The sequence below is a fragment of the Neolamprologus brichardi genome, chromosome 2 (genome assembly GCF_056152115.1).
Source record: "Neolamprologus brichardi isolate AB-2024 chromosome 2, ASM5615211v1, whole genome shotgun sequence".
Classification (NCBI taxonomy): Eukaryota; Metazoa; Chordata; class Actinopteri; order Cichliformes; family Cichlidae; genus Neolamprologus; species Neolamprologus brichardi.
In genome coordinates this window covers 22,108,878-22,128,617 of record NC_142105.1, presented here as the reverse complement: position 1 = coordinate 22,128,617, position 19,740 = coordinate 22,108,878, and the positions used below count along the sequence as shown (strand labels likewise).

General features: G+C 39.8%; 1 protein-coding gene across 1 annotated transcript in view; it reads left to right on the top strand.

Annotated features, from left to right (window-relative positions):
- Window positions 1-17,997, top strand: part of ctnna1 (catenin (cadherin-associated protein), alpha 1) — a 72,096-nt gene extending 54,099 nt beyond the window's left edge. The window contains exons 16-18 of the mRNA XM_006781667.3: window positions 3,939-4,044; window positions 14,988-15,122; window positions 16,199-17,997. Of these exons, the coding sequence (XP_006781730.1) occupies window positions 3,939-4,044; window positions 14,988-15,122; window positions 16,199-16,489 (532 nt within the window). The 3' untranslated portion in view covers window positions 16,490-17,997. The remainder of the gene's footprint in view (window positions 1-3,938; window positions 4,045-14,987; window positions 15,123-16,198) is intronic.
- Window positions 17,998-19,740: the final 1,743 nt, after the last annotated feature.

Here is a 19,740-nt window from a genome sequence, read left to right as displayed (position 1 = left end):
ACAGAAGTAGCAGCCAGTACCCTCCAAAGGCCTCATTAGAAATTTGGCTCTTTTTCAGTTCATCCTGGTCTTTGCCATTTGCTAACAGATTTGTTGGCTTTCACTTCACATCAAAACGCATCAAACCATAAACAACAAATTCAGTGATGAAGTTCTCAGTGCTGCATGTGACGCTTTCTTTGTTGTTGTTTCATTGTTGGATATACAAGTAAGTTCAGGACCTTGAAAATTCACAAAGGATGTGATACTGGCTTTTTCTCTCACCCGCTGATGATAGAAAAGTGCGAATCGTGACCCTTGCCAAGTACACAGTGGGGGCTTGTCCGAAGAGATTACTGATTATGGTTCACCAACATCACCATCTCTACATTACCTTCTAGCTTACAGTGTGAGTGCATTTGGATGTTGGCATGCACAAGTGGACATTTTGACTGGCTGCCTGTATTTGCGTCTGACTATATTTGTATGGCTGTGCCTTTTTAAATTTTCAAGCGAATTACTCAGAGGACATTGTGTCTAACTCTGAGTCACCTCCGTAATGATGATGAAATGCTGCCTCTCTATCTTCATCTTCTGAATGGGTCAAAGATCCCATCTCCTTGGCCAAAAAAGTGAATTGCTGGAAAGCTGTAGAGGATTTGAAATACTGACATAACCAGCAATCTAACCAGGGTTAAATAGGAACCAGCCATGTTTGCTTGCAGTACTTCTTATTCATGCAGAGGATTAAGAGAAAATTTTTACATGACATGCAGATGATACTGCTCATCCTGGACTAAAATCAGTGCTTTTTAGTGAACTCAGACAGCAACATGCCTACTTCAGCTTTCATTATTTATCTAACAAATGCATTTTATCATTCGAAAAATTTTTAGTTATAAGTTTTCAGCCAAAGATTGACAAAGCTATAATAAAAATAAGCATGACTAATAAATCTTCGAGAATTTCAGTCAGTACTTTAATACTAAAATGGCAGTATGAATGTGAGTGAACATTTGATGAGTTGCTTTGTTTGTAGCCTTTCACCTCTCTTACAGTTTCCAAAATGAAACCACAAAGTCAATTTATGAACCCAGTTAAACTTCAGTGAATGGTAACTCATGGACTATTGTTATGTGAGTAATAAAAGAAGAGAAATGCTGTGCTCTATTAGATAGAAAATGAGGCACCTTCATGAATGTTATGAGCTGCTGACCTTATATGCAATTTCTTTATTTATCCTTTGAATATTTGAATTTAATTTATACATATAAGTCATACTTCTTCCAATTAGCACATTATATCCTCTCTGCTATGTTACTGACATTTGAAATAAATTGAAAATGATGCTTTGCAAATAGTTTTAACAGTCCACACAGTAAATGTGTGGAAGTTGTTCATTTAATCCCATAACTTAGCATTGTGGCTTTTCTTATTTGGCACTGTCAGTGAGTTTGGAATTGACTCTGTATACGCTCGTCTCACATGCGTCCGTGTATGTGTGCGCGCGGGTTGGTCGACTGAGGGAACACGCATGGTCATTTGTCAGGCAGAATAAATATCTTCACATTATGCCTTCACTCTCACATGCAGTGGTAGCACATGGAAGGTCAGTAGTTGGCTAATTCAGCCCGCGTCCAAATTATTGCCCCCACAACCTTGAGCTGGCACAAAGCACTGCCAAGGTTAATGCTGTATGAGGTAATTGATCCAGACCTCCCTCCTGACAAATCTGCAGAGAGTGACTGAGATCCTTGTTGACTCTGCATCGCTTATGGCTGTATGGCAGCTCTCATGAATAAGGCATATGTGTATAGCTTGAGAACATGCAACATATTTGAAAGCCACCTGTCACAGTCTTTTGACGTGGGATGCTTCACATTGACACGCGGACAGCTGTGAGGGCAGATATGGAAAATGATCCTTTAATTCTTTTGCTTTAAACAATTTTTTTGAGGACGACATCATAGGTATATATTCGCAGTATAAAAATTATTACCGTGCTTATGTATTCTAATGTGTTTTTTGGGGGCAAACTTCTGTATTATATTACCAACCTACAAATCTTTTTCTAAATATCGTCACAGCCCCGTTAGCTCCATCTCCAGGGGTTGACTTGTCCCCAGGGAGCTTCCAGTATGTGCACTGACGCGTGGCCTTTTCCACTAGGACTCTGGCTTGCTTTACATCAGAGCAGCAGAGGGAGAGCATGAGAAGGGAAGGGTTGGAGATGAGAGGGGAGGGAAGAGGAAGCAAGAGAACAGAACACAAAATTCCATCTGTTCTGGGTTGGATGGCTCATTTTTTAGCCTGAAGAGAGAAGCTTTGAATCCAATTTGTGCCTCTTGCCAACTGTGTCCCAGAGTCCCTTGGGGGGGCAGAAAAGTGGCAAATGGCTGATAAGCTTTACAGTGGGTCAGGTCAGGGCTGGATTGACCTGTGCTGGGATGGGCTTTGTTTGGCTCAGGACGGGTCAGAAATGGATGTGTAATACTGTGGCAATGACCAAAGCCCTTAAATTGAATTGAATTCCAATTTTGCTGCTTTCAATTCTCTTGCCTTCTCTTCCTGCCATCTTTGTCTCCAACTCGGATGGGGAAAAAGAGAGAGAAGTTGGTGTGTGAAAGAAAAACTTGGATACTAATTGATAGTGCAAAAACAAATAAATTGGATTTAAGACTCATTCAGTAGTATGTTGACAACTTTACATGGCAGTGCTGCATGCAGACGGGCAGACAAACCCTGGAAGAAGTCAGTAAAGTTTCCATTTGAGCAATATTAAAAAGTTATCAACCTGGCTTAAGAATTACCCAATATAAACAAACCGAACCTCAGGGGCTCACAGGCTAGTGTCCTTTTAGTGCTGGTGCCAGGCTCGGATAAATGGGAGGGTTGCATCAGGAATGGTATCCGGTGTCAAGTCTGCCAAATCAAGTATGCTTGTCCATCCAGTGTGACATTCCCTTGGAAAATAAGGGAGTAGTCTAAAGTACTTTGTCCGATAGCCATATTAGCTGTCTTCAAGTTATCATTACGTTAAGGCTTGCAATGGCAAATAATAAAACAATGTGGGAGTGTTGCAGCAAATGTAATCAGTTGCATCCATGTGTAACATAAATGGAGATTGTTAATTTAACAGGGTAACACAATTATTTGTTTATTAAAAACTGTTACACTTCTCTAGAAGTGAAGATGAGAAAGTCTTCCAGCAACTAGAGACGAGTAGTGGCAGCTTACCGTACCAAGTATGGAGCCAAGTGACCAGAAGCACAGAACTACCTCGGCAACCTAAAAATATTTTAACTTATTGCACTATTGCGCAATCTTTATCCAAAAAGTCTCTTGCCCCTGTGTTATCAACATTTGTCCTGTGTCTTAGAAACTTTTAAGCAACTTTGAAGTGTTTTTCACAGTGCTAAGTAGATTTTTCTTATATTTTCTGTTGTGATGGAAAGCACGTGGTGCTATATAATGGCCTCTAGACAGTTTATTTCCAAGCAGTTTGTGGAGAAACAAAGTGTCAGTTTATCAGTAAATTTTATGCATATTTTTTCAACCTAATATGCGTTTTATTAGACTGAACACAAAGGAAAAATGAGTTGAAAACTCGATCTTATAAGAAGACACGTAGGTGCTACAAGAGTTTGATGGTGCAGTGTTATGGTCCAGTTCTTTGAGAATAAACTTAAAGTCTAACCTCTGTGACTTTAAAGGACTATAACACATTCTCATCCCTGACGGAACAGCATGATGCCAGAGTGTGTTTTATGTGTATGGACATGTGTGTACCAGCGTGCACTTTGAATTTGGTGCCGTTTCCCTGAGGTGTTCCCGGTTCACGATACATTCTTGCTTCTGACCGAAAAAGAGGCCTCTAAAACAAACAGCTGCTCCTGCATATTGAATGAGCTTGCAATAGATCAAAAACAGTCACTGATCTTTCCACGTCTTCTCCTCAGGGGAAAAGGGCCGCTGAAGAATACGTCTGATGTCATTAGCGCTGCCAAGAAAATTGCTGAGGCAGGATCAAGAATGGACAAGCTGGGCCGCACCATCGCTGACCATGTAAGTTAATATAAATCTGTAGACTACAGCTTTATTCTTAACATCTGAGTATGTTTAGCTTCGTAAGGTAGTAACATAAAAGATTTTGTTCTGTTTCAGAACATTTTAACACATAATGTAAAATGGGACCAATCTCAGATCAGTGGCACGTTTCAGACTACATGGAAAAATATTAACATTTTGATTAGTTTATCTAATGCTACAAATTAGATTAGATGTTCATCATTTAAAGACAAACAAACACACAATTTTAATTGAAAATGGTGAAGGTCAGCCTGCTGGCATTGGAATACTCTTGTTTATTTTCTCTAAAGTCCTATTCATTCATATCACCACATCTTTCCGTGCATTACTACATTTGGCTATTACTACATTGGATGCAAACCCCTCCCCTAAGAGTTCCTTTGGCACCCTGTGATCATGTCTTCTAAAGTTGTTTTTTTTTTTGTTTTGTTTAAAAAATAAATAAATAACAGTAGTACATAACAATTTGTGTTTCAAGTTACATGGTGGTGTTCTGTCAAGGTTTTCATTACCTGAATTTGCAAAGTTTTTCTTTTTTTTCCTTTGACAAAACTTTAACAGACAAAAACAGAAAACATCCGCTACACGAATTACTTTTCCCTTATGCTTCTTTCTTTTATTTGTTCTTTTGTCTATTTAGAAGCAAATCAAAGAAACAGGCTTGCGCTGTGGGGTCCTTTCAGACATTAACTGCAAAGTGTTGTGTGACTGTGATGCAATCCTTACCAGCATTTACCATTTCTTTCAGTGTTAAACCCTCATTCTTCCATCTCTCCCTCCCACTTCCATCACTTGTTCACATCTATTCCCTGCCCCAGTGACTATGGTCCTTGACATCAGGAAACACACATTCAATTATCCATGGCCTCATATTTCACTTAAATACTTGCACTGTAGCGCTCCACAGGGAGACATGTTACATGATTTATCTCCCAACTTATTCATGTGCCGTCTCTAACGCTGGGGCTTACTTTTTTTCCTCCAACATGTATACATTTTGGCGTTAAATCATGGAAGAGTTTAGTTATGATGTTTTCAACAAGACACAGTTGTCAGTTTGAGGCTTTCTCCCTTAAATACATCACTTGCTTTTTGTGGTTTGACTATAATAGCTGTGGGTTTTGTCAACTTGTATTCAAGAACACAGTCACTCAGAAAGGCACTCACTCATTTTAGATGTCGAAGCCAACGAGTTTTATCAAAACTTTAACAGTTCTTTTACGCATGATAATATAGGTGAAATGCTGCAGAAGCTGGAAGGCTGCTTGTTTCTTTTAGAGTTTAAATTACAAGCTGATTTGGGATTTATCCGTTTCTTATTACTTACTATACATGTACTTTAACTGGCGAACTGCCAATTCCTGTAACCTTTATTTCCCCTCTGACTCAAATGGGAAGAGGTTTTTCAGGTATCCTTTCCATATTTCCTGCACAGGGAGAGGTTGTGGTTATTCCTTCTTGTAGCAGAAACATCTGCATTCAGCTTTAAGCAGATTCCGCCCCCCATAGTCTGACATAATGAGCTGCTGGCCTCCTAATACCCTGCACATCTGATATTTTATTTAAGATGGCCTCAGATCTTTAATATTACAACCCCACGTCTATCAAAAAGTAACAGTGCTACCTAAACTGACCTAATTGCATTTGAATCATCTGAATAGGGAATAAGCTCTGGAAAGTGACTTTTATATGCCTCAGTGCTGCTTTTGAAGATGCTTATTCACTTTAATGAAAACAGCGCTATCCCCCAAAGAAAACAGATGGGTAACTGTGCAGGTGTGAATGTGCATATCTGTGAGTGCATGCCTGCATGCAAGCATGTCTGTTGACTGACATGCTTCTCCATTTGGCGGTTTGTGTGTGGATGTGTTAGATTCAGGTACCTATTTTGCGTTTATGTACTAAACTCGTTGTAGGTACTTGTTTCTTTATCTTTTCTGTGTATGTGTGTTTTGGTTATGTGTACGCACTATGAGAGGATTTGGGGGTTGGAGGCACTCAAAGTATGAATAAATGAAGAGCTTTGGCTGTTGAAACAGAAGTCTTTGCCAAGAGTGAGGACCCCTTCAGCCTCTGAACCCATCCAGCTGTCCCTCTTAGCCTTTCTCTCTCAGCAGAGACCAAAACACTAGCAGATCAGGCGACACTCTCCCATAACACATCAGCCAAGGCTCCCAGGGATGGACATGGGGTAGAGACGAGGGGAATGATGGAGATGGGGAAGAGCGAAAAAGGGGGCATTGCATTTGCGTTGAGAGAGGTATGTCTCTCCTGAGAGATGAATCTATTAAGAGTGCTTCGCCTTTTAATTAGCAGCATAATTGCCAGGTGGCCGTTTTTAAAAATTTATTTAAGCAGGCTGTTTATTTTTAGGGCCATATCTTTAACAAAGCAGGAGATGCCACAGGCCCACTTGCAGCAAAGGCAATGTGCTATAGGATGGTCTGCATACTCCATCAGCAATGGTTAAGTGAATCACTACCAGGATGCACATAGACTGACAGAGTCTGAGAAGCAAAGGCAAAGCTGGGACTGCTCATTAACCTAGGCATATTAATCACTTGCGCTCTGTGCCTCTGGCCTGCAGGGCCTGTGAGGGTTTGCTCCTCATATAAAACACATTGGCAGATGGTCCCAGACTGATAGCACAGCATCTCACCCCACATTTCTTCTTTGTACAACTGTGTCATGATATGCTTGGTACACGAGTGCTGTGTTCAAAAGAAATGTGCAGGTGGACACGGTCTAGTTTGGGGTTTTTGAGAAACTGTTAAATATGTGTAATGGAGCCTTATTAAAATTTAAAGAAATGAGTGTAGTGCAGAGATGAGCTGCAGGATTTAGGTCATTGCTGTACAAAGGTCTGCACTGCAGTTTATTAAGAATTTATGACCCTCCTCTGCAGGGCACCTTATGAGAATTACATCTGAGGGGCCAGTAAGCAAATAATGCTATGTAATTGAGATTTATAATGCAAATGTGTTAGCCACTATGTAGCCTATAAATTGCAGCTGCTTGCCTTCTTACCAACACTTGCATGTACACATGCAAACACGAGCACATAAAATAAGGCTTACATATTTGGAGAATAGGCATGCACATGCTGTATGCATTTGTTGCGCAAGCTTTATTCTCCTGATGTTTACTGACATACATAATGTACTTTTCCAATTTGCATTCAATCAGTAAAGATTTATGGTGATCCACTGGCTCTGTCGCTGGTCACAGTTTGATCCAGGCTCCGGTCGTAGACACTGTACTCAGGCAGGGTTATAAATTACCTACTGCAGAGAAGAAGGAAAGTCATCCAGAGAGCCCACAAATTCTCAACTCAACCACCAAATGAAGATTTCTTTTTTGGATTTCTTTTTTTCTAACCAAGCACCGTCAGCTCCCATTCAGTTGCATTTTATTATTTTCATCCATCCATATGTTGCACTTGTCCATTTCAGAGTTCCCGGGGTTGCTCCCCAGCTACCATAGGGCAAGAGGTGGGGTACACCGAGGACAGGTTGCATGGCCGACACAGGAAAAAACGGTCAACCATTCACACTTGAATTCACACCTATAGTGAATTCAGAGCCAGAAACTATTTGCTTTAGAGCGTCAAAGTTAAATGTAAGTGTTTTAACATGAGTCTCTCTAGCCGTGCTAAGTTATCAATTTTGCTTACAAGTCCGACAGTAAAATGCCTGACTGACAGGTGAAGTGTGAACATTAAAAATTGATGAGGACCTTTTAATTGGTCCCTGTGGTTACCTCGATAGTTTTTCTTTTTTTCTTTTTTTTTCCTGGTGTGCTCCCAGCTTGATGTTCTCCTGTCTGCTTCAATGTCACATTAACATTCCCAAGTGCCAGTATGATTGAATCAGCCCAAACCAAATACGGAGCTTCTTTTTAGCAGCTGCAGTTAAGAAATGTAGCTATCATCACATAGTTTAAAATGAACTGTTGGTTGCCCATGGCAGATTTATTCTTGACCCTCAATAGTAATAGAATCAGCACTAGCTTGGTAAAGTAAAAAAGAATGGGCTTTACAATTAACCTTTACTGGAAAGATTTCTGTGAACAGAAAGCAAAGGAATATCCACTTGATCAGAGGTCTTACAAAGAAGATGCAGGGCTGCAGGATAGTACACTACCAGTATACTGATGGAGTCCACTGTTTTAATTAGTTTTTTATTGTGTTCATTTATCTTGATGCGTGCTCAATAGGGATGGGTATCGAAAACCGGTTCTTGTTGAGAACCAGTTCCCACTGTTTCAATTCCTTGGAATTGTTTGCCATTTTTGCAAACGATTCCCTTATCGAGTCCAGTCGCCCTGAATGACATCACCACTTTGCGGAGCGTCATTTACCTGGCAGGAAACATGGCGGCTCAAACGTTCAAAAGTTTGGTTATACTTTACGAGAACAGATGACAACAGGGCAACTTGCAATACTTGCAAAGTAGATATTTCATTTAAGGGAGGAAACACTACGAATATGCAAAAGCATTTGCTCACAAAACACGCGACAACCTTAAATGAATGTCGTGATTTTAATTCCGCTCCAGACTCGTGAATCTCAACCCAGCAGCAGCGGTAACGTTTGTACGTCCTCTCCCGTTAATGCGGCAGGTAAATAATCAACGAACAGTGCATATTATGTTAGCGCGATCTGCTTTATTATAAAACCTGCCATTACTGTGCGCTGCATTTAGGTGACCATGATGAGAGAGACACAGTCTGGCTGGCTCAGATGCTGGCAGTTCTCGCTGAAGTTTACCGGTAGCGTCACCTTTCAGGCCAGGATAGACGAATGTCACCGAGCAGTGACTAAGTTTGTGGTAAAAGCCTTGCACCCATTTGCCACAGCAGATGCCCCTGATTTTCAGTAAGTGAATGTGTTTAATTGTAGGCAGGGATATTACTGGATATTCTCGTTTAATTGCTACTGAATAATTTATGTTATACTTTGTTATTGCTACAGAAGAATATTTATTTTATTATTTTACATTTACAGTTTTTTTTTCCTGGGGACCCTGTGACACCCCATTGAAGAGCCATAGGCTGGATCTCTTAAGATCTCACTGCTGGGTTTGTAAGGCCATGTTACAACTAAATTTCTATCTTGTTCAAAGAGAAGATATAAAACAAAGTTCTAAGCTATTCGACCATAGTGTTCTCCGTTCTCTACAAAGAATCAAACCGTTAAACAGAATCGAAAATGGAATCGGAATCATGAAAATTATCAATACCCATCCCTAGTGCTCAATCATCCAGGTAAGTAAATCCCAAAAAGTTGATTCTGTTCATCTGGACGTAGCGTTTTCAGTGGGAAAAACGTTTCATCACTCATCCAAGTGACTTCTTCAGTCTCAGCTGACTGCACGTTTTTTGCAGCCTCATAAACATAATGACTGAAACTAGCACCACTGACAAATGGACTTTGATCAGTGGTTGTTGGTCAATGGTCATGACAATTTGGATATTAATGATCATGAAACTGACCTCACAGCCCATTGTTTGTCATTGGTGCAATGTCATGCAATGTGTCGTTTATAACGTTGGTGAAACCTGTAGTGTATTGTGTCACAACAAGTCAGGCATACCAATGGGAAAATGCATATCTCATCTTTGTCTTACATGGCAAGTTTATGGTTGTATGGTTGCGAGACCTAAATGGTTACACTTTAGAGTCCTGGGAAGTTTTAATCCATCTAGTTTTTATCCACAAGTAAAGCTGCTTTGAATTTCTTACTACTGAGGTTTTTCAGTTCATATGCTTTTGAAGCCATCCCATTTTTCACTATTGTACTTTTTGCTGCTGTTTTGGTAAGTTTTAAACCCCATATCATATACTAAGCATTGTTTATGTTGTTGCGTTATCTTGAGGTGTCTACACAGACTATAGCTGGAAATCGATCACTTCCCGTCAGTGCTTAGCCATATCTCGTACTTTAGTTCTCGCCTAAAGAAAACAGAATGGTCTTTTCAGCGCTTTGTTTCCTGTATCTCCAGAAGAGTTTGCCATGAATCTTTTCCCCCCCTTTTTTTGTTGTTGTTGTTTTCCCGTGGCTATAAGCACATTCTATCTCTTTCATCTCTTCTTGCAACCCCTGTGGCAGTTTTGAGGTGTAATCGCAGATAAAGGTGCCCAGCGGCTGGTTGTCCTGAAGGTCCTTTGTTATGTTAGGCATAGTTAATTATCCAGAAGCTTCTACCAGACAGAGACTTGGTCTTTTTTTTTTTCTCCTCCACCCAGAGTAGTTGCTCGCCTCTGTCAGTGCGCCCCAGGGTGGCTGTGGCTACAATGTAGCTTACCATCACCAGTGTGTGAATGTGTGTGTGATGGGTGTGTAAAGTGCTTTGGGGTCCTTAGGGACTAGTAAAGCGCCATACAAATACAGGCCATTTACCATTTTTACACTTGTATGCAAAAGTTTGCTAATTGTATATGAAATTAATTTAAAGTAAACACTGGTAGTGCATAAACATGTTTGCAGCAAAGCTTGTTATTTTGACTTAAAAAGCTAACTGAATTTGGCCTGGACAGACTGAACCTTTGTCTCCAGTATATCTGAGCAGTAATTCTGCATAGACAAGCATACCGACAGGCAAGGGTCTGTATTGTATTATTTATTTTTTTCCCCCATTGAAGCTATTAAAATGCATCCACAACACCAGACTGTCAAACTCACTTGAATAATGTTTGAGTGTTTAAGCCTGCCTTTCAACTGTTGGAGAGCAAATTACTTATTGGTGTTTTATTGTATTTTTTTTGTTATTATTTTATTTTATTCTTTTATTTTTTTTTTTAGGGTTGAAAGATGCTTTATCAGTACAGGTTTAAATTCTAGTTTAACTTTCTAATTGCACTTACAACTAAGTCATCTTATCTAAATGAATGTATAAATGGGTCTTTTTGAGTAAACAAGATAACTGGAAGGAAGACTTCAGGAAGCAGTCCAAATTTAGAGACTAGAGCAACAGGTCCCTCCAATAAATACAGTAAGAGAAAACACTCAATTGTCTCAGGACAGTGGAGACTAAATTTTCTCATGACTGAAAAGCAAACATAACAGAAAACGCTTCTTGGGTCCCATTGTTGCATGGCTCGCCCCAACAGGTTGCTGGCAGACACATTAGAATGCCGCACCGTGAGTAAATATTGGAAATTGGCATTTCCTCTGGGTGATGCGTCCGGAAAGGTCAGCGCTGGGCGGTGGCAGCTCTGTGGCTCTGCCTCTGCTCTGTATAATAGAACTGAATAGCACTCACCAATGATGGGACCTCACCATCCGATCATTATTTAAATCATAAATTGTGTGCTTTGTGTTGAGTAACAGAGAGAGCTTTGTTCAGCATCCTGCACTGTCATTCTTATTGCCACATTTCCTGTTTTTTGTGTGCAGTGGATTGGAAAAAAATACATTTTTGCTTTTGTTTGGATTGTGATGTGAGCTTCTCTAGAGCTACAGCTTTGATGCAAAGGAAAGAAAGAGCTACCCATTCTTTTCAGACCCACATAAATGTGTAGTACACTAAAAGTCTTGTAAGGCATTGTTACTGAAGAGATTCAATTAGCAAACTAGAATACTGATCTGGTACCCTTTGTCCCCATGTCATCCATTGTTTCACCTTTCTTTTTCTTTAAAAGGTACTTCAAGAAGTGAAGGGGAGGCAAAACTACACTAGAATCTTTGACATTTCTGCCTGTACTGCTGGCTGCTTTTGAAAAGATTTGTCCTTCTAGTTTGTCCTGAAAAGATAACCAGAATTGTCTCTAGTCCACCTATTCTTGATTTGCCATCTCTCCACAGTAGCTGGCAAGGCAAAGTTGACTGTCCTATTAAATAACTGTTTTTAATTTCAGTTTATTCACTAATAAATTAAAATACAAATTCCAATATGATCATGTACCCAACATTAGATTGTCTTACTAACCTAAATCACTAAATCTCCTACGAATAACATTAATCCACTACATCCAGTGAGTGGTACATAAAAATCCTTACGTTTTTTTATAATTATAAAGTTTTGCAAGATCCTTGCCATAAAGGTTACATAAAAAGGCTTGTATGCAATTTTAGAGCAGCACACACACGAGACAAAAATAGGCAGTGGTGTGTTCTAATAGTTAAAAACTCACGCAAGAGCAGATTTTGTTGAGTGAACCGTTTCAATAACAGGCTAGATTATTAACTTGACTACCGAGGGAAAGTGCTTGCACAGCCTGCAGATGCAATAACATTTAGGTTGTAAAACTACACCTGAAGTATTAATTATTTATAGCATAAAGTCTAAAAGCAGAGATATGTTGCCCTTTGATCCACCTGGTTTTAGGGAAGCGTTCACGTAACAGTGCGGGTAGTTATTGAGCTACCTTAGTTTTACCACCTGCATTTATCGCACTTCTATTTCCATTTGCAGCACCCAAACAATTCAAGGTGCTCTTGTCTCTTCTTTTTGCAACTTATGTATTCACATGTCACAGTCAGAGCAGCGTTGCAGAGTTTCCTGAGTGCTAAGTGAAGCCAGCAGCTGAGCTGAGTATGAGCACAAGTGATGCTTTCACAGTGCCCTGCTTCCAGCCATCTGAATACTTCCCCAAGCCTTCATTAGCATGGCTGCTGCATTCAGCCTCATCCCAGGTCTTTGCGTTTGCATCTCTCTCTCTCTGTTACTCTCTGACTTAAATGCCCCTCCCAACTACAGTTGAATCCTTTCGTCTACCTTCCTTTTCCCCAGTTGGATTTCTACTTCTTATTTACTCCTCCACTCTGTTCCCCCTCTGGCTCACTCTTCATCCCTGTCTTTTCTCCTACTTATTTTTCTTTTTTTCCCTTGGCTTCTTCTTCTTCTTTCTTTTTTTTTAAACCTTCCTCTTTCTACCATTTTCTGTGGTCTCACAGCCTTGTATTAGTCCTCTGCTGTACAATGATCATCATCTCTTTTTCCATACCGTTTTTAATAGAATGTCAACACTTAATTTGTCCTCTCTGCTTAGCCTGTCCTATTAGTCAGCAGTAGATGTTGATAATACAGAAAATGGGAATGTTTTTATTAAAATGTACATGGAATATCTAAAGAACTGTCAATAAATTGTAATTGTAGATGCTTTAGGATGTTTGTGTCTTATATGTAGATGAGGTCTATTTGAGTAGTTAAAGGATGCGTTGGTTGTATGTTCTATTCTGCTGTGGTGACCCATCACGTATGAATGAGTACAGTTGTACTGGGTGGGATGGTGTTTAAATTCATGCATGCATGCATGGCTGTATGGCTGGGAGTGAGTGCACTATACTCAGCGGTGCACTCTGTTCTCCCACTAGGGATACTGATGCGCTCAGCAGGATTAGACGCATCATAAGTCCTAGTCTGTTTGAAGTGTCCAAAAATCAGGATCCTACTTATGTTTCCTCTTCCTCCCTCCTTTGATACAGAAATGAAAACGGGGGTTTTGTTGCCTTTGGTTAGGTTGACGCACTTGAGGAGGAGTAAAAGCCATTATAGCCAAGTGGGAGATACCCCTATGCCCCACTGTGTCATTTGCATGCTTATATACAGTGTTTCTTGTTTATCCCAAGACATGCAAGCACTCGTTTACACTCGTGTTCTTTAGCACTGACCTCACAAGGTCTGTCCCAGAGAGCTTTTATCAATTAAAAGATTGGCCCTAATTATCTCCATTTCACCTTTTCTGTGCGCTCAAAATTAACAGCTGCCAAAGGACTCCTCCCTCTAACATTTTTAACAGACATGGTCATCCCAAATATTTTCATAGATATTTTGTGTTTGGTAGATGATGTTGACAATTGCCAGCTTTTGATTGTATAGAATAGCCAGTCTGATTGTCGCTGACATGCTAGCTGTGACTCAAGTCACTGTAATGATCTGATGTAAAGCATCGGAGCCCCATCAGACTGCTTAGATCCTTCACTTGATGAGCAGCCCAGAGTACTGTGGCCTAATTACTCTGGTAGCAGGGGGCTTGTTTAGCAAACCAGGTAGAGCCCAAGTGTAATTACGATGCTATAATTCAAAAAGGTTGCCAGTGCTAAACAGAATACATTTTTTGAGGCTCTTCACTTTGAAATAGCTTTTATAACTTTAATGCTTCAGTGTATTCTTTTTTTTTTTGTGTGCTCCTGGTTGGCTTTTGATAGGCCTTGGGAACAAAAGTAAGACTTTTTTTTAAAACTTGCATGAACCTATGGTCTCCAAATTGCTTAACTGTGCCTTTTAAGGTTTCTCTGCACCATTACATGCCCACTCACTGATTAGACTGTATTTACCGAAGCCTGTTTGAGTGCTTTTCCAGCCCTGAGAAGTTTATTTGCACTTTCACGCCTAAGGTCATTGCTTAAGTCGTTGGCATGAAGGTGTTTTCAAACTCTTTTCTTCTAAGAACTCAAATTACTGAAGGCAGATTTTGAAAACAATCAATGAACTGTGCTTGGGTTTACACTTTCAGTAAAAAAAAAAAAAAAAGACTTCACACAACATTCATATCAACACTAATTGATTGACAGCAGTGTTTGCCTCCTACTAGAATTTGCATTCTGTGTGACTTGATCATATTTAACCTTGTGAAAATGAGTTATCTACCAGGTTGTGGGCGTGTGTTTTTCATTTTTGCTCAGAGCACTTTCATTTTGTGCGTGTCTACCTTACCTGTCACACTGCTACTATCGTATTCTAAGGAGCTTGGAAAGAAAAACGTCTGGACTCGAATGAGAGGTGAAACGTCTTCAAGCAACTTAAAGAAGTCCAGACGCTTTTCTTTCCAAGCTCCTTAGAATACGATGACCTGGATGACTGATAACCTTCACAGACATGCTACTATCTTATCCTGATAAAGCTGAACATAATTGCATTCAGTCATTCATTGCATGTAACCTGTATATGTGTGTGTGTCTCTCTCTCTCATATAGTGTCCTGACTCGAGCTGTAAGCAGGACCTGCACGCCTACCTGCAGCGTATTGCCTTGTATTGCCACCAGCTTAACATCTGCAGTAAAGTCAAGGCCGAAGTTCAGAACCTGGGAGGAGAGCTGGTTGTCTCTGGGGTAAGTTCAGCCTTTTCATTTTATCCTCAAGCACTTCAAGTTGTATATTCCAGTTATCATTATCTTTCAACCTCACATCGGATCAGGCTGAAACGAGTGTTGAACTGAGTTTGAGTTTGAGATCGGATTTTTGTTTTGAGGATTGCAGGCTGGTAAAACTTGGTGACAGTGATGCAGCTTCAAACGTGGCCAAAGTGGCAGTAATTGAGAAGAATGAAGAGACTGAGTAGTGGTGCAAACTGTGCAGGTTTCAGGAAACTTGAGCTGCTTTGTTGTCACTTTCATTGGATAATCAATGTAAACAGAACTGCACTTGTGTATAGTGAAATCTCAGAGGAATGCCTTTAATTTCTACAACAGTTCTTAAATCAATAGAATCCCACAGCTACTTTTAAAAGTTTTATTATCTGTTGTTGCCCAAATAAATTAAAAATACAGAGGCTTAATGACGCCGGCTGCTGGTTGTGATTACTTAATGATTTATTCTCTGAACTATAAGTTGCAGCTTAAATTTTAAATTTTAATTGAATAAACACATAACAACATTTAGTGGCTTTCTCTGTGCTGGAAAGGACTAATGTTGCCCTGATGTTTCCTAACCTTTTTACTACCTCAGATAGCACTTTGTAATAAAAAGAAATTACAAGTCCTTTAAGCACTAATTAACCACTTACTTGCCAGTTAAATTCATTTAAATATCTGTGCAGGGAATAATGAATTACTTTCTCCTTTCTGTTGGGCAGAAATGAGAATATCCTTCTACTACTTTGAGTCAAGTGTGAGCGGCGTCTCTGGGGCTGTTAAGTGTGGGGATTAAATTGGTGTGACCTTTTTACATATTCAAAATTTTGTCACACGTGTTTGTATTTCAGACAAGGGACTGGTTGTTAATGCTTTAGTCTGAACTCTTCCCCACAAAACTGTAGAGATGGATTTAGTTCACTTTTAACTTGACATGAGCTTAAAAACGATTTAATCAGCCTTTGCTTTTATAATTTTACAAAGCTGACCCTGTTCTTTTTTCTCTTTTTTTTTCCCTGCCCCCCCCTCCTCCAACATCTCCTCCACCGTATCAGTTGGACAGCGCCATGTCACTCATTCAAGCAGCAAAGAACCTGATGAATGCCGTGGTGTCCACTGTCAAGGCGTCGTACGTCGCGTCTACCAAGTACCAGAAGAACAAGGGCATGGAGGCACTCAATATGCCCGCTGTTTCCTGGAAGATGAAAGCTCCTGAGAAGAAGCCTCTGGTGAAAAGAGAGAAGCAGGATGATGGCCAGACCAACAGAGTCAAGAGATCTTCTCAAAGGAAGCACGTGAACCCTGTGCAGGCTTTGAGTGAATTCAAAGCTATGGATAGCATCTAGACCCCTGACCTCCCACCCCACACATTTATTGTTTAAAAATAACAAAGGATTTTGACCAATGAGTTTTTCTATAGATTGAGCATGTCACTCTATCAAAGAGAGAAGCTTTTAGCATATTTCTTCTATCTTTCCATAGACCGCTTGTCTGTTTGACCCAATATATTCCTCCACTGCCTCATTTTTATTCCACCAGCTCAAATGTACTCTTGTCTAGTATCAAGTGTCTATTCTTCAGAAAGGGAAATCAACTGGACAAAGTTATTCAGTAGGTGAATTTAATGGATATGGGCTTGTGGTTATTTTGTATCCTAATCGGTTTCAGAATAAAACTGTGGGGTCTCCAGGTTGTAAGGCTTGATTACGGCAAAATGTGTTCTGTACTGCAGATATCAGCTATGCAAAATTTCAACTGCCTTATTTTTACCTTTAGTCATAACTGCAGTTAATTTGGATGTGGGAGTCTAACTGGTAGGATTTAAACATGTTTTGGTTCAGCCAAGTCGAGATATTTCCATGTGTGCCTGCATTTTTTTATGCCATTATGTATTTTGTTATGACACTATAAAAAAAATCAGACCAACTTTAAACTTTATTGTCAGCATCGTACAATTTGATCCATTTGTACCCCTTGATTGTCAAAGGATATTTCCTTTTAATTTAACCATCTCAAATTGTATTTGAATGAGTTTTATTGTTACCGTTATTGTATTGTCTTCAGAAACCAAAGGTGACGGTTTATTCTTACCCTTCTCTTTTGCTACATAACTGATCTACTTGTGTGAACCTACACTTTAAGGCACAGGTCTCCAGTAGTTGAGTCAAACTTTGTTAATTAGCAATAACTCCTCTGTGTTTAAGAGAAGCCAGTGGGCTAAAGAATGAATACACAGTTGTTGGTACTGTCCAAAGCCCACAAGCTTTCATTAGCTGTCAATGAGACCAAACACCACTGCATTCTCAACATGTCCAAACTGAGGGATCAATATGTTTTTCTCTTCACATCTTAGAAGTTGGCAAGGTATGGAAATGATTATCTGCCTCTTAACTCTTATTGTGTTGCTTGTCCTTTAAACTAATTAAGATTTTATATATAATGCACAGTCTTTAAGAAAACACACAACCGCTTGTTAGACTTTACAGAGTTCAAATAAAAGCAGAAGTTGTTAGCAGCGTGGTTTGCAGACATGTATGGTGGTGCATTGGTTTGCAGCAAGGCTTTTAAATCTTGCTGTTTTGATCTTGGAACTGAATTTGTTTTGCTCATTTGACATCTGTAAACCATAGCAGGATGGGCATGTTTTTTAGGGAACAGAGCATTTTGAGTGTTTTTGTTATTTAGGGTTTTTTTTCCCTCCCTACTGTTAACCTTTTGCTGTATTTGAGTCTTGAGTTGATATCAAACTACATTGCTGTGGATTGTTTTGTTATTGAGAGCTGACGTATTAGTGGACACTTGGTAAATTTAATGTGTCTGCTTTATATCTTAATAAACTTTAAAGTGAATCCAATCTGTTATTTTGTAATTTGTCTTTGTACCACTGCCGACTAAAGTAATGTGCACTGCTCAAAACAATTAAATAAACACTTTGAAAACAAATCAGATCTCAGTGGGAAATGGATAATGCTGAATATCTGTAAGCTCTGGGAACAAAAGGATGTTACATCATTTGATGGAAATTAAAATTACCAACCTGCAGACAGCTGAACTCAGACACCCCAAAAATCAAAGTGGAAGAATATGAAGCCAGTCCATTTTGCTGAAATTACTATTGCAGAATTACAAATTGGTAGAGTAATTTGCAGGATTCCCACATGCTTATATGCACGCTCTTTATCAAACTGTGTCCTGGTCTCCCACATCTGGGCCAGAGCCCCTGGATACTCTTAAGTTGCCACTTGATAGCATTGGTGGACCGAAACATATCCCAGAGGTGTTCTACTGAATTTGAGTCAGGTGAGGACAGGGTCCTTTATCCTCCAGGAGGTGCCCACTGATTCAACATGTGAGGCTTGGTTTTGTTGTGCACTAGGAGGAACCCAGGAACCACTGCGCCAGCACAGGGTCTGACAATTTCATCCTCGATAACTAATGGAAGTCAGGCTGTTGTTGCCTAGCCTGTACATGCTTCAAATGGATTAGCCTTATCAGACCATTACTGTCCCTCTGATTGTTTGGTTAGAGACTTTCACACCAGTGTTTTGTTGGAGGTCATTTTGTAGCTCAAAGTACTCATCTTGTTCCTCCTTGCACAAAAGACCAGATATCAGTCCTGCTGATGAGTTATGGACCTTCTATGTTCCTGTCCAGCTCTCCTTGATTAACAATCTGTCTGCTGGAGTCTCTTCCATGTTTGAGGCTTTGCTGGGAGACACAGTGAACCTTCTGGTACATATAGATGTCCCATCCTGGACGACCTGTGTAACCTCTGTAGGGGCGAAGGTCCAGGTTTCGCATCATGCCACTAATAATGATACTGACCCTAACCAAAACTAGTGGGGAAAAATGTGAGGGGCCTCCACCTGTGAAACCATTCCTTTTTTGGGGGTTGTGTCATTGTTGCTCCTCTAGTGTACCTGTTGTTAATTTCATTAACACCAAAGCAGCTGAAACTGATTACCCCCTCTGATATTTAACTGACCAGATCAATTACAAAGTTTAACTAACATGATGCTACACTCTGATTAACACATGTTCCTTTATTTCATTTTTATTTCTCCCCTCACTTGAACCATGCTTTTCTTACATGCTTTCCCCCCTGTTGTACCACTTTTAATTTGTTTTGTAGTAACACATTATAGTATGTGGGGGGGAAAAGCCCCGAAGAATAATGTTTGCTCTCAAAACAAGTTTTAGCATGCCGCCTAATGTGCTGCTCTGCATAATTATGCTGTACGCCTCCCATATAGACTTCATTATTTTGCAACATGCATTGGTTCCTTCTGCTGCTGTTGTTTATTAAAAGTGCAGCTTTTAACATCAAACACTTTCTTTAGCCTGGTGCTGGTGCTTATTAAACAATAGCCAGTGAAGTTGGACTGCAATATGTGAAGCAGCCAAAAATTTACATTGCTGCAGTAATCACACATCAGAGTATATCTGGGTCATTGTAAGGACACTGAGAACACAAAACCATCTTTTTTTAAATTTTTAAATCTGAAAGTCAGTTTAAGTATGGTGATATGCAAGATTGTGTGAGTCTGTCAGGTTTTTTTTTTTACTGTACCTCATTTAACTTAATAAAATATATAGT